Source organism: Euprymna scolopes, chromosome 38, assembly GCF_053919585.1.
Source record: "Euprymna scolopes isolate OS-2025 chromosome 38, ASM5391958v1, whole genome shotgun sequence".
NCBI classification, from domain to species: domain Eukaryota; kingdom Metazoa; phylum Mollusca; class Cephalopoda; order Sepiida; family Sepiolidae; genus Euprymna; species Euprymna scolopes.
Genome location: NC_136519.1, coordinates 9868301 through 9884348, shown reverse-complemented (window position 1 = coordinate 9884348; position 16048 = coordinate 9868301). Strand labels below are relative to the sequence as shown.

The window sequence follows — 16048 nt, the reverse complement described above, 5'->3', positions numbered from 1 at the left end:
TCAAAAAATATCTCGAAAATAGCTTAAAACTAACGTAAGGTAAACGAACGATGTTAAATGTAAAAATCGAAAAAACAAAAACAAAAAAGAAAACAGAAAAATGAACGTTAAAACTTCTGAAAAATAAAAACAAACAATAAAAACATGTGAAAAATGGCTTAAATAAGCCTGTTTCGATATTAAAATTTAAAAAATCGGTGGCTACCCGGGTGATTTTGGGTGTCTGTGGTCGGTCGGGGGTGTTAATGAAAACCTAAGAATAAGCGAAGTAAAAAAAAAAAAAAAAAAACAGAAAAACAAACATTATGTGAAAAATGGCTTAAATAACACTGGTTCAATATTTAAATTTAAAATATCAAAAAAAAAAAAAAAGAAGACATCTCACACCATGATTCGAACCCAAAATGTTTAGATAATGACCCAACACTTTAACCAACTAAGCTAACACGACGTACATGAAATTTAGTCAGTTCTTCAACTATTTAAACTAAATCAGGTCATGACGTCATCTGACGCATGCGTAGAACCGATCTCGTCATGAGAGGACGGTTTTTGTTGAGCCCCCCTGTAGAAAATTGTTGATTTTGGGGTGAAAAATGAACGTTTTGGGCCAATTTTTCGATATTTATCGGGCGAAGGATGGAGCTTCAATATGATACCAAGTTTGTCAATTTTTGTTCTGTCTGTCGAAAGTTTTTAGCGGACACAAACACACATACATTTTCACTTTTATATATAGATTAATCATTAGTAAATAAAAAAAATTGAAATGAAAAGGCTAGCATAGACTTCAAATTGCAGTTGTTTTTTTAATTGGTAAAACTCTGAGATTGTAGGAATTAATAAAATTTTGATGCATCACAATTTTGTTTTCCAGGCTTTACCAGATGTGAAAAGTGAACTCCACATGAAATCTGTAAAAGATTCGGATTACGTTGATGGCATTGCAATCGAAGAGAAAATTTACTCTGTAATTATTTCTTTCTTTTTTTCCATCGAAACATTTGTATCATATAAAGAATAAAACCAAAAACTAACTTTTTATTTATCTACTTTGAACTATTTATTTTCAGTTTCCGTGTTTAAATGAAATTGTGCAGTCAGTATAAGTGCTGGGACGATTCCAATATTTTTTTCTGATTCCAAAACAATTATTGATTCTGATTCCAATTCTTTCAAAATTTCTAAATATTTAGCTATAGAGTTGCTATTTTTACCAAGATCATGTTTTTACCAAGATCATGTTTTTACCAAGATCATGTTTTTACCAAGACCATGTTTTACCAAGACCATGTTTTACCAAGATGTCTATTAGTGATAAGACGATTCCAATACAATAACCGATTCTGTTCTAAATTACTGATTCCAATATTTTATTTTTTTTTTAATTTCTAAATATTTAGCTATAGAGTTGCTGGCTTTTAAGTTTAAATTTTTTGGATTACCTTAAAGCACCCCCCCCCCCAAAATGGCACAATCATGTTGGTACACCAATTCTCACCGAAGTTAAGCAACAATGAGCCTGGCCAGTACCGGATGGGTGATCATTTGGGAAGGCTGGTGCTGTATGTACCGCGCGGAGTCATAGAAGTTTCCAGGCTGGTATCTGGGGACGCATTTAAATCGCTGGGGAAGATGCACCCCCGAATCAAGACGGAAAGCAACGTGAAACTACCGTCTTTACTTATCTTCCCAAGATTATCATGGCTCTACAATTTGGAGTGCTGTGGTCGCCGACACTGTAAAAAAAGAAAAAAAAAAAGCATGGCCGCTGAAGGTGATGATAATAAAATAAATATAAAAATAAAAATTTTAAATCAATAAATATTTATCAGTTATTTATCATTATATATTATATATATCAGTAGTGGAAATTTTGTTTTTAAACAAAATCAAATAAAACAAGATAATGAAAGGAATCGATTTTTTCTATCAAAAAATAGGCACACATTTTTCTGATTCCGATACCCCTAAAAATTCTGATTTTGCATTTTGATATATATTTATCATTTTTCACAGTACCAGTGATGGAAAATTGATTTTCTTATTAAAAATACTAAAACCAAATGATTAAAATTGTTTTTTGCATCGGAAAATACACATTTTTTTACAATTTCGATACCCCAAAAAGTTCTGATTTTTCCCTATTCCAATTAATCGCTCACACACACACACACACATATATATATATATATATATATATATATACTAGCCTGGGTGCCCGGCAATGCTCGGGTGTTTGTAGGTGTGTGTTAAGAAAAAAAAAAAGTGGTAGTAGGCAGGCAGGTTCAAACCTGTACCAGGAATGAAGAAAAGAACATGAAAAAAAACATGCCGCCTTTGCTGTTGCATCCACCACCAAACCGGAAGTGTCGAAGGTTTAAATTAAGGCTAGTTAATCAAAAAAAGGGGATGACTTTTGAAAATATCGTCGAAAACAGGTATCCCTTCCTGTAGAAAAGTGCCCAATTGAGGGCGAAGAAATTAATGTTTTTAGCCAATATTTTGATATTTGTCGTCTGAAGGGTCGAGCTTCAAAACGATACCAATCCTGTGAAAATCCATCGCGTCTGTCGAAAGTTTTAGGCAGACATACATACATTTAAACAGACAAGTGGGATTTATATTATACTAGAGGGGGTACCCGGCGTTGCCTGGGCTTTTGTAGGTGTAAAAGAAAAAAAGTGTTAGTAGGGAAGGAGGCTTGAACCCAAAGGCAGAAAAGAAAGTGAAAGAAAACGTAAACTTTTACCACTACGCTACAAAAGCCATAGAAAGTGCAAAGCGTTCAAATTTAGTGATGTCAATCAAAATGTTGACTTGCTAAGTGAATGCAAAAATGGACGTTGGCTGAACGCCAGTTCAGCTTTCCACTGTTTCATTAATTTGTTTCCTCACAAAGCTGGCGAAAACTAGCTCCCCCCCCCCCAAGAAGGGGAGGCTCTCCAAATGAATAGCAATTGTTTGATATGAAGGTTTTCCTTTCTCCACATTGATCAAAGCTAATTCCTTTTCTGGAGATTCCGGCCAAGAAGGCCGGCGAATGACGTTTGTTTTTGATTCAGTTTCGCTTTTATATGAAAATACAAACATGCAAGAGGATGGAATAGCATGAATTTTATAAAAATCGATAAAAATAAATGTAGACACGACGTATTATGATTTAGGGAGTATATAAAAAGTTGTGAAAATGGTAACCCTCTCGAGAACCCCAACCCCTCGAAAAAGCCACTTTTACATGAGATGCTAACAGAAAAAAGTTTGAATTTATTTAATTACTTGGATTTGGAAGGTGCCCGTTTTAATGAGTTAATGAGGTCAAGTTTGACTGCGGGATAGTATTCATTTACTGCGGAACGCTTTTTTTTATTTTTATTTTCCCGAGATGTTATAGGAAAAAGACTAATCCACATGCGGTGAGCAACAAATGTTGAATATTTATCTTCCTGAAATCGAGCAAATTAAATAGACAGGCGAGCTTCGTTGTTAACTGTGAGATATTACGATTTCTATGTGATATAAAAAGTTTTAAAAAGTTGTGAAGCGAGCGACCGCTTCTCTGAAAAAAGCCTTTTGTAGACATACAGAAAAAGCGAACACACATACATACATTTTCGCTTTTATATTTATAGATTTGGAGCAAATATGCAGGATTCAATTCATTGTACTTTTTTTTCCTCCTTCAAGGTTATCACAAATTTACGCTCACCCGGTAAACCGAAACCTGTAAAGACGTGGATAATTGTCGTGTGCATCATTTTAGGAATCTTGCTTTTATTAGGATTGATTGCTGGACTCTGGAAGGTAAGTAATAACTTTCTCGGTTTTTATATAAAATATATCACTTTGGTGCTTCCATACAATCACTCGGCCATGAAAAAAAAAAAAAAAATGACGCATGCATGATCCCCCATGAGTGCACAGTGAACGAGGCATAAAAATGACTGTTCAGCATTGCCCACCTATTTAGGCCCAAAAGTCACCAGGGGACGTTATATCCTGGTGAAAATGAACAAACAGTGCAATTTTAGGCCTTAACATATGTAAATTTAAATTCTACACCATGCAAAAAAAGAAATGACTAAGTCCATCATTTACTCCCCACACCCACCATTTAGCACCAAAAGTCGCCAAGGCCTTAACATACAAACTGCATTGTCATAGCCTTCCAAAACAACTGTGTACACACTATGCACAATGCTTCAAGCAAACTACATTCTTCTTGGATAATAATCTGTTCTTAATATAATTCTATTGGAATACTGCCTCAAGAAAATTGGTCTTTTTTTCTTTTTTTTTTTCATGGCAATTTAATTGTAATGAAGCAATTTTGATTTTTTTTTATGGGGAAGGGGATAATGCATGTAGAATTGAATTTTTTTTGGTGTTTTATTTGCAATTTTGCATTTTGTGTTGCGTATGAAAAAATTATTTTTATGAATTAACTCCTGTAATTTTTAAAATGAATTTTTCTTTTGCAAAATTGAATAATCTCTCTGCACGTTCATGGCTGCATGTTTTGCCCTTGAATTAATAAAAATGAAATTATTAAACAGTGTTTTAGCCGATAAATATCTTCCATGTGTATCAAAGCAAATGAAAAAGCAAGAGAACTCTGGACTCTGAACATTCACCAGCACGTACCCAACAGCGACGCCGATATGGACTAAAGTGATAACGTACCAGTAATACCAATACAAATTAAAACAAGAGCATTGACATGGACTCTATTAGTAATACTAATGCAACTTCCAATGATAACATCAACACAGACTCGACCAGCAACACCAATACAAACTCTATCAATAACATGAACATGGACTAAGACACAATCTAAAAAGTCACTGACGAATGACTCTCGTGCCATCCTTGTATTACTCCTGGGTGAGTGCATTCTCGTACTTCAAGGGGTGCCGGTGAGAGCACTCGCTCTCTATTCTTGGATGCTAAGTTAGGAAGGGAACCTAAGGATAAGTTAGGAAGGGCAAGGATTCTTCTAACTGGCTATTCTTGCCATGAGTACACCATGAATGGAGATACAAGTCCATCTTTTGCTGCCAGAACATCACTGGCGCCTTGATAGTCATCAGGCTATGGAACACTGAATAAAACTTATATATAACGGACACAGAAAATGATTGCAAATGTAAGTATAATCACCACATGATGACATTAAAGAGTGAAAAGTAAAAAAAAAAAAAAAAAAAAAAAAAAAAGCATAAGATTGTTTGAATATATATGTGAACAATCCAAATAAATATTAGTTCTTATAGAAATTGGAAAATCTAAAAATTAGTTTCTCTTTGCAATCTTGAAATAAACGAGTAGAATCACTTGCAAGAATGAAAAAATAAAAAAATAAAAATAAAAATTACTGTTCTCAATTAAGCTCCAGACCATTGCCGCAATGTTGCATCCCTTTGTCTGTTTTACAAGTATTTTAATGAAATGTGCCCTGAAAACGACTTGTATGCCCTCAACCTACATACTCTGACAAACCATGTCCAGCAGCAAAATCCCACCCCTTCACTGTTGGTCCTTATATGCCGGAAAACCTACTACTTTAATAGTGTCTTCGCTCAGACTACTAGCTTTTGGAATTCCCTCCCCCGTTTCCTGCTTCCCTGACTGTACTGGCATGCAGAAGTTTAAATGTAATGTAAACAGACATCTCACTTCTCTCCTTGCATAATCCCGTGTAAACATAGTGCCAAATAGTAGCCCATATGTCCAAGTGGTAATAAGCTTGTTTGGGTGAACAAGAATAAAGGAAAAAAAGACAGCTTTATTCTACTAAGCTCTACACCTGCTACGAGTCTCTGCAAGCATAATGGCTAACTAAAGGAACGCGAACAAAGGGAAGTAATTCATTTCTCTAAAAGGAAAAGTAAGAAAGTTCTTTTATTCATTACAAATGTCAATATTAGAAAGTGTAAATTGTTTGGAAGAAAAATTTCAAATCATAAAAAAAAACGAAAGAATTTATTGAACAAAAAATAATTAAAAGAAAAATGCAGGCACTTAAATGAATATTTGTTTTGCCAATTAAATGTACATTAAATATTGTTTATATTTTAATAATTAATGATTGGATAAAACCATTAATTCATAATGAAATGCAGACAAATGAATATCTGTTTTGCTATTTAAACCTGGATTAAGTAGAAAAAAAAGAAAGAAGAAAAAAAGAAAGAAAATACTTGTCCCAGAAATTAACTCTTAAGATGAAATAAATAACAAAAAAAAGAAAACAATGGTCATATGATGAAATTTTCATAATTCAGAATTAATATATAAAAGCAAAAGTAAATAAAAATTGTAGAATAAAAAAAATAATAATTTCAGCCTTGATCAAAGAACCGAATTTGCTGCAATTTCTACAATTGACTGTTATTCAAAATGAGATATTGATTTTGTAGGATGTATTCTATTACAGTCAAATTTCAAGAATCCGATTTATATATATATATATATATATATATATTAGACACTGAAACAGTACAGGGATGGATATTATGTTAGTATAGACTTTTTAGCATGTTTTAGCATGATAAAACAGACAAAAGTTATAGCCCGTTAACTTAGAATAAGTGTTTAAATGTTAAATTGCTGGTTGAATATGGTTAAATTTGTGCTCATTTTTAACTGTGCATTGAATGAATACATTAATACTTAATTCACTGCACCATATCATAACAAAGGTCCATACAAAATTTAAGCTAGATTGGCCCATTAGTTTCTGAGAAAGTGTGGAACAGATAGACAGGCAGACGTACATATGAGTTTGTGTGAAGGAAGAAATATAAAAAAAAAAAAAACTATTCTGCCTCCTTGGATTAATTCCGTGCAGATTCCTGGGTTCGACAAAATACACCTGAAGAAAGTTGGAGTTACATTGATCAAAACGTTGTGAAAATGGCATTCAAGATGAGAACAGTAGTCCGAAGAATCAAATAATATGAATAATTAATCCTCATCTCAAAAATTCAAGATCGTGAAGGAAACAACCTTTTTTATGCAAATACTTGATGGCCACATGAATAGATTCCAACCTTTGTGTAAATAATAAAATATTTTTATTATAACCATTATGTTAAGTATTATTATAACCATTATGTTAAGTATTATTATAACCATTATGTTAAGTATTATTATAACCATTATGTTAAGTATACCAATGAGAGATTCTGGAAATAAAAAGCACCACACATTATTATGATATATATATATATATATATATATATATCCCCAAAACCTTGATGGAGGGGAGACTAAAACTTGCTGCTGTGGTTTCAGAATGATCTGAAATAACAGCGAGAGGGAAACTTTATTCCAAATATTTCTCATGTTATATCTCCCCTCTTTTGAAAATAGGATACGATTATGAATATCTTTCAGTATCCAATAATCCTTATACACTGTGAAATTTACTTTATGTATAAAAACAAAAGAGGGGAGATATAACATATGAGAAATATTTAGAATCGAGTCTCCCCTTGCTGTTATTTCAGATGCGCAAATTTGCCTACATTTGTATATACAGTGTCCTGTAGGCCAGCTTCAGTTTTACTGCTTCGGTTGTCTCCCCTGTGGCCTTACCAGGCCACTAATATATGATGAGAATAATGGAAATAGTATTCCGACGAGATAGAGATGAAAAAGGAACAAACCAAGTTATGTCCATCAACGTTTCGTCTTTGTGTTTCATCCAGAAGAAGTCTTACAATAAAGACGAAACGTTGATGGAAATATAACGGTTTCTTCTTTTTTCATCTCTCTCTCGATATATGTACTTCAAAAGTTTCCTTTATTGAAGCTGGCTACTTGATACTAGAACCATGTAATACGTGCCTGTGAGAAAGGTTCTTGTTGCTTTAATGGTAAATTCAGACAGTAACCATACAACTTTGAACCAGAAACTAAAAGGATGTTATGTCAGCTTAAAGCATTGATTTAAAAATATAGAAAATATACTGCCAAGTCTGCTGCAACAAAAGTGAGTTCTCTCTACCATGCTAGAAAAATTCTCACACCTGGCAGTATCCTATATCTCTGTCAACCATTTGCCTATGCCTGGAGTATTGTTGTCACATTTGGGCTGGTGTACCGTCAATTAGTCTTTCCCTTTTAAATAGGGTCCAAAAAGAAAAAAAGAATCTCGAATCCAATAGGCCCCATACTATCAACCAAGCTCCAACCTCTGTCTCACCACCAAGTGTTGCATCTCTGTACTCATTTTACAAGTACTTCAATGGAATTTGCTCTGCAAACTTGCTGCTCTCATGCCTCTTGACGTAAATACACCTGACCAACCTGAAAATCTGCTAAATCACATCCATTCATTGCAGGAGGGCTTTCCACTCTAATAGCTTCTTTATTCGGAACACTAGCCTTTAGAATTCCCTCTCCATTTCCATGACTTTACTAAAATACAGAAATTTAAATGTAATGTAAATAAATATCTTGCTACACAACTCCCTACCTATAAATCTGTCATCTAATCCACAGTAGCTCCTATACGTCTCTGTGACAATGCGCTTTGTTTAGACTGAATTTTTTTTTTTTAAATGTGGACCACCAACAGATATTTGTTGCTTTTAAAGAATATTATATTAGTGTAGACTTGTGTTAATTGTTATATTTATAAGAGTGCTCAATATCGATTATAGAGCACATGCAGATATATGTCCAAAGAGCATAAATCGAATGAAATGGACATTTGGTATTTGTGTTAGATATTGAGCAAGTAAATCTAATATACAAGCATTTTGTCTTTTTTGTGATTGGCAGGGCTCTTCTACAAAAGAATCTAATATCGTTCTAACTGAAAATAGGCGAGTTTTTTTTTTTTCTTGAATCTGAGTGACCATATTATTTCTGATTGTTGTTTTTTTGTGTGTGTGGGTGTGCTTGGTATATTTTTTAGAGGCAGGGCTCTTTTATAAAATATCTTTCTTGTAGTGATGGGACGATTCCAATATTTTTCCCAATTTCGATACAATTACCGATTCCAATTCTTTCTAAGTGTTTAATCTAAATATATATAGTTTTTATTTTATTTTATTTAAAAATTTTTTCTGATTATCTTAAAAACCCATGTGAATATATGCATATATTTCTGCAAAAGCAAAAATACACTTGTGGGGACAGGGGGAATCTGTAATTTAAAGTTTTACTGATAGTATAATATCAATAAATATTCATTATTTTATTAGTGACAGCAAAGGAAAATTTGGTTTTAAACAAAAAAAAAAAAGAAATTAAAAGAATCGTTTCTTCGCATAGAAACATTTTTTCCCCAATTCCAACAACGATTCTGATGCCCCCAAATTTTTGATTTTTCCAATTCCGATTAATCGTCCCAACACTACTTCCTTAAAATGAAACTTATCCCCCCAACATTGATCTGTTCCTCGTATGTTGCAGAGAAGCAACACCCATAAAAAGATGATCGTGGCAAGACGAGGTAAAAAAAAAAAATTAAAAAACATATGATAACCGACTTTTACTTCTCCCCCACCCCTCCCGTTCGTGGCTGAGCTCTCCTCGGCTGCAGAGTGAGGATGGATTAAATTTGTGTTTACTTTACTCACAAATCCTCCCAATACTCCTCGAATCGAAAGGACTTCGGCCGACTAAATCAACCAAATATGGCATGCATATTAAGTGACCTCTTTTCCTCGCATGCAGCAACACTAATATCCACAAAAAATACACACCAATAATTTAATTTATTCCAAAGAATTTTTTCCAATAATAAATGAGTATCCATTAATTTAAAACAAAGAAAAAGACAGTTGGTCATGGCGGAAGTAAGTCAGCTAACCCTTTACTTCTGCACATGCGCAAAGAAACATTCATTGAAGTTGTTTAATATTTAACCTTGATTTATATGTCGATAGCTGAAACAGTAATAATCCTGGAGCACAGGGGAGACAACCGATTCTAGCTTGTGGCACCCAAGACATTTTTTTTTTAACTTTTAAATATACTCTATAGTGGGTACAATATAATAATAAATAAAAAATTGGCTCTATGATAATAATAAATACGAAATCTGCATGAATTAAAATATCATATTTAAACATTTTACAACCAGGCAAGACTGGGCAGTCTGCTAGTATGTAAAATAAAATTGGTTTCTTTATCATTTCTTTGTCATCGATAGCTTTCTTCCTACAATATCCGCTAAAATATGAACCAATGATTTAGTTTATTCCAAATAAATTTTTACACTAATAAATACATGAATATCCATAATTCATTCATATTTATAAAACTGATGCATTTGTTTCTTTTCCTTTCTTTTGCAAAACTCAATCATGTTCTGCAAAGTCAAAAACAAAAACCACAATTTTTCTCTACAAAACAACCAAACCAAACACCATGAATAAATATTTGAAGATATAAAGAACTTGAAGCATAACAAACGTTATCTAAAATTACTGAATGCAACATTGTAAATAACCCAAAAGGGTTGATATGCTCTAAAACAGAACAACCAAACTATTAACAAAATGTCTGAAATACGAAAATCTTATTGTTTATAAAACTTCAATAAACACTGATTAAAACTTCCAAAATCTGGTTAAGATATCTCAACTTAATTCATAATATATTATTTTAAATTATAAAGAGATTTATGAACTCTGTATTTCAAGTAGAAAAAGTGACGTCCATTTAGAAAAAATGTTTCATATCTTTTGTGGATATTCAACTGGATATTAGGAAGTGGACAGTCATCCCCACTGCTAAATTACAATTTAGTTTGTGGTTTATGCAAATTTCGGCACTTGTGTATTTTAGTGATTTTGCACAATTTTTTTTTTATTTTCATTTTTGGAGAACTCTTTTCAAAATGGAGAGAGACAAATCAAAAAGACCCTATTCAAAAATTGTCAAAATTTTGCATAACTTTTAGTTAAAAGCAAAACAAATACACTAAAGCAACACAATATAAAACATTATCTGAACGTTTATTGAATTAAAATAAAATTAAGAAAATTCTGAAAGTGCCTTTATGTATCATAAAAGTTTAATTTTTGTGAAAATAAGTCTGTTTTACAAAAAAAAAGTCACACTTTTTAATAATGATTGTTTCAAACTATAAATTTTGAGTCATATATTTTCATGTAATTTTTTTTTTTTTTTTTTTTTTTTTTTTTTTTTACCTGCGTTCACCCCTAACAAGGCATATCGCAAAGGGAATTCCAAAGACTAGCTGTTTGAGGGAAGAAACTATTACAATAAAAAGCATTCTGGGATTTAGGGACCTCAACAGTGAAGGGGTGAGATTTTGTTACTAAGGTTTGTCGGGGATATGTACATCAAGGGAGCACACGTGCAATAATGACAATAGTGATACGAGACAAGAATAAAGAAGCAACCATCGTAGAAGTCAATGTCCCCAATGATACTGGGTTAAACAGAACTGAGAGGGAAAAGATAACAAAATACCATGGTCTTATGTGCGACCTGAAAAGAAACTGAAATCTTAATCCCACCATCATTCCAGTAATTATAGGAGAAACTGGATTCATGAAAGAGAATTTCAAAAACTACCTGGCAAATATACCCGATGAACAAAGTGCAGGAGAGATACAAACAAGTACACTTAAAAGGATGGTTAGAATCTTTACAAAATCTCTTGGTTTGAATATTTTAGATAGCAGGTGAATGTCTGGCATCCAGTAGGATGCCTCATCCTCAGCTAGAACAAAATAAGAAAATTGGAAAAAAGAATTTTCTTAATTTTATTTTAATTCAATAAATGTTCAGATAATCAATGTTTTATTTTATGCTGTTGAATTTAGTCTATTTGTTACACATTTTCGGATAGGGTTGTCTTGATTTCCACCTGTTCCGAAAGAAATTTCTTCAAAAATAAAATAAAAAAAATTGCACAAAATAACCAAAATGCACAAGTGTTCAAATTTTTCTCGTAAATAAACCTGTAACAAGTAATGTCTTAGATTATCTTGTTACAGATTATCTCCCTTGACTTGGAACTCTTTAGAACTATGACTAGTTATGTTTTCTACTATTGTTGTATTCTAACTACCTGATCAAGATATTTCAACAAATATCTTTGTAATATTTTTTTTTTAATTGCAAATAGATTTCATGGACACCCTGTCCATCAGATAGAAAAATGTCCTTTCAGAAAAAATAAGATGTTAAATATTCTTGTATATATTTAGCTAGATATTAGCTACTATAATGAAATAGAAATTGTTGATATATATACATTTTAGGACATTTTTTAATTATAGACAATAAAACGAAAAAGTGGTAAAAAAAAAAGTCAAATGTTATCAAAAGCAAGAGGAGTTTCCTACCTATTTTTTTTTTTTTGGTTGAACTTATTTTAAAGTGTTTGTTCAATTCGAAAAGCAAGTAGTATCGAGTATTACGTAAGAACAAAAAAAAATGGCCACTGCTACAGTATCATATCTTTGGAGTCTGAATAATCGCTCAAAAATAGAAAATTAAACCAAATACTAGTGGAAATGTTACCGTGACATCTACTGTGTGGATTTCGTTTAATTTTCTATTTTTGAGCGATTAGCAAGACTATAAAAATATGATCCTTTCATGTCGGCCAATTTTTTTCTTGTTCACGCATAACACCGGACACTACTTATTTTTCGAACTGAATAAATGCTTTAAAAGGAGTTGAAACACTAAAATTTTATCTAACCAAATAGAAGACCAACCTTTGATGACATTTATCTGTACATATTATAACAATGACCTTGTGTGTGCAGAACAGTCTCTACCAAACTACTATCAATTTTTGGTCTACAGATTTGAAACTTGATATATGGAATATTTGGACCTGTGGAACAAATTCGATTTGGTTTTAGACGAAAAAATAGCTGCTCAAGGGTCAAAAGTGAAAAATTGGAACCACGCATGCACAAATATACATTTATGTTTAAGAGAGTTAATTTGTAAAGTTTTGATATGCATGTATCTTTAGGTCAGATGTTAGCATAATATTGCAAGAAAGCTAAATGTTTTGGTCTCGATTCTAGCTGATAGTATCCAGGTTACATATATATTTGTTGACCGTGTTCGTCCATTGCTTGCGAAGATGATGATCATGCCATTATTCTGTGGGTTTGAAGATGACTTGTTAGACCGATTTGAGCTCTCAAGTATTTCCTGCATGTTGAATACCTGTGAGATAATTCTGTATCAGATGTTGACTGCTCTGTTTTAATGTCACGTTTTCTCTTATATATATATTAGGTACAATATAATAATTAATAGAGAATTAGTTCTGTAATAATAAATGCGAAATCTGCATGAATTAAAATATATTTAAGCATATTTCATGACCAGGCAAAGCCGGGCAATCTGCTAGTTTGTTGTATACTTGTTTTTTGACCATTTTTCGTTTTATTGTCTATGGTAAAAAAAAAAATTCCCCATTTTTTTTTTTTTTTTTTTTTTTTTTTTTTCATTTAAGGTTTAAGCTGTGATAATTGGTTAAAATAAGAAAGCGCCAAAGTGGCATGATAACTAACATTTAAAAAAATAAAACAAAACTTTCAGTCCTTTTTTTTTCTTTTTTTTTTTTTTTACTGAATAAATTTATTTTGGTTGACAGTTTTCATGTCTTGAATTGACACCAAAGCAATCGGAAGTTTCGGTCGTCAAGACCAATTTCCCCCTTTATCTTCTAATGAGTAAAAAAAACCCTGCAAGATGCAAGCCTGTGAGTACTAACCCTAACTTTCACCATGTTAACCATTTCTTTTCCGCTTCTTTTTAGTATCGCTATTTCTTGAACTTGTGCTTTTGACAAACTTTCGGTATTTATTTAGAATTTAATCTATTTTCAAAACAAAAAATATAGAAAAATCTTTAAAAACAAACAAAAAAAAAACTTTATGACCGGTCACAGAACAAGGTCATATTTCAAAAATCATGTAAATTGATCAAGTAGTTATTTTTCTTTTTAACTCAATTTTTATGACTAAGCAAGACATAGGGTTTGACCTGCAATGCTTTATAAAAAAAAGAGAAGACAACTTAATTCAAACTATTGAGATCAAAATCAACCTTGTAATGGATTGATTAACTATTAAAATCACTAAAAATTGTAAAAAGATTATTTTCTATTTAAAAATATTACTTGATCAATTTGTGATTTTTGGAATATGAAATCTTCGTTGTGACAGACACGTACATCATAAAGATTTTCTTCTGCAATTTAGTTTTTTTTAAATAGCTTTAATTCTAAATAAGCACCAAACTTTGGTTATTTTTATTCTTTATTGCAAACTTATTCTTCAGAGCATGGAGGTGGTGGTCACGACACATACATTGAGAAACTGTAAATTAAAGCAATACATAAAAAAAAAAATGGATCTGTAGGGACTTCCATTTCGGTTATTAAAATTACCCGATTCCATATTTAACCAGGGTTGTAGAGTTTGAAAATATAAATTCTGACTCCCAACTCTTTGGGTTCCAAAGATTTCAACTTCGAGAATTCCAAAATATCTTGACTCACTATTTTAATGATTTCCAATATTCAGACTCTTTGTTGATTCAAGATTAAAATTGTTCAAATCTGACTATTAGCATCCCGTATTTTACACAATGAAACTTGAATAAGATACACACACACACACACACACACACAGTGACCCAAAAAAAATGGGAAATTTTAAGGTTTGTATTGCCAGACATGAGCAAGTGGCAACGTTATGAGATAAGAAAGTAAACATTTTGCAATTTTAGAAACCATGATTACAGTAGGATGAAGCAATATCACGCACTATACGGCAATTATTGAAGACTCTACGAAAATTTTGGTAATCATATAATCTCAACATTCGGTAATGTTGCCTGACTCCCTAAGTCGCCAGGTTTATCCATTTGTAATTTTTTTTCTTGTGGGTCAATCTCAAGAGTAAAGCTTACACAACTCAACTAAGAACTCTGGATGAGTTAAAACAGAGAATCATCATGATGTTGTAGCAGTCAATGAGCAATTTCAGCAGATTTCTAAGAAAAAACCATTTGTATAGGAGGATGCAATCTACAAGACGTATTTCTTTTAAAATAAAATTTCCGTCATTGTTTCTTAAATGGTATGTTTTAAAGTTTTAATAAATAAAATATATTTCTTCTATCACTCATGGTATTATTGGATTGCTAAAAAGTTCCTGTTTTTTTTGGGTCACCCTATATATGGTCTGACTCCGACTCCTAGAATTTCAAAATATCTGACGACTTTTCTAATATTCAGATTGTATGTTCCTCAGAAATTAAAACTTTGACTCTGGTCTTTAGCGTTTTTATGACTCTGACTCGTAAAATTTCCAACTTCTAAAACTCTCTTGCAACCGTACATTTAACACCATGAAACTTGAATAAAGGCTAATATTATCATAGATTTAGAAGAAACATTAATTTTTTTATTTTTTTATTTCACGCTATGAAAATAATGAGTGAAAATGAAAGCAATGTTTGCATCTTGGAACCTATTCTATGGATGGATAGATCTAGCAAAACTCTCTCAATATATGCCACATTCTATTACGACGGGTGTGTATTTGTGATAGTGATTGAACAAACTTGCATTGTGCGCCCTATGAACCAGTGTGAAAATTGTAGTTCAATTAATCCAAATAATACATATCATTAATATTATCAAGTTATATTAATATATACATAAATATATATATTGTGAAAATTATAGTTTGATTAATTCAAATAATATAAATTATCAAAATTAAGTTATTGCAATTCTATTGATATCCTGGTCACAGCACCAAATGTAATCCGAACTCCTAATTTTGCTTTGTTCAACCTAACTATGGACAAACAAACCTTGCTTTCTTATCACCATGCATGCTAAATGACATCACAAAATAATTCTAACATTAAAAAAATATTTATTTCCAAATTAGTGAATTTTTAAAGTTTTTCGATTAAAATTGTTTCTTGCTTTGATTTCCCAGCTATTATTTTTTATGAACACCTACACATGCATTTAACATTGATTTTAGACAATTACAATTTTACATTC

General features: G+C 31.9%; 1 protein-coding gene across 1 annotated transcript in view; it reads left to right on the top strand.

The window, feature by feature from the left end:
• The window catches only part of LOC145263070 (integrin alpha-9-like), a 244443-nt gene that overhangs the window by 222212 nt on the left and 6183 nt on the right, over window positions 1-16048 (top strand). Inside the window, exons 19-20 of the mRNA XM_080119934.1 lie at window positions 878-970; window positions 3688-3804. Of these exons, the coding sequence (XP_079976060.1) occupies window positions 878-970; window positions 3688-3804 (210 nt within the window). The remainder of the gene's footprint in view (window positions 1-877; window positions 971-3687; window positions 3805-16048) is intronic.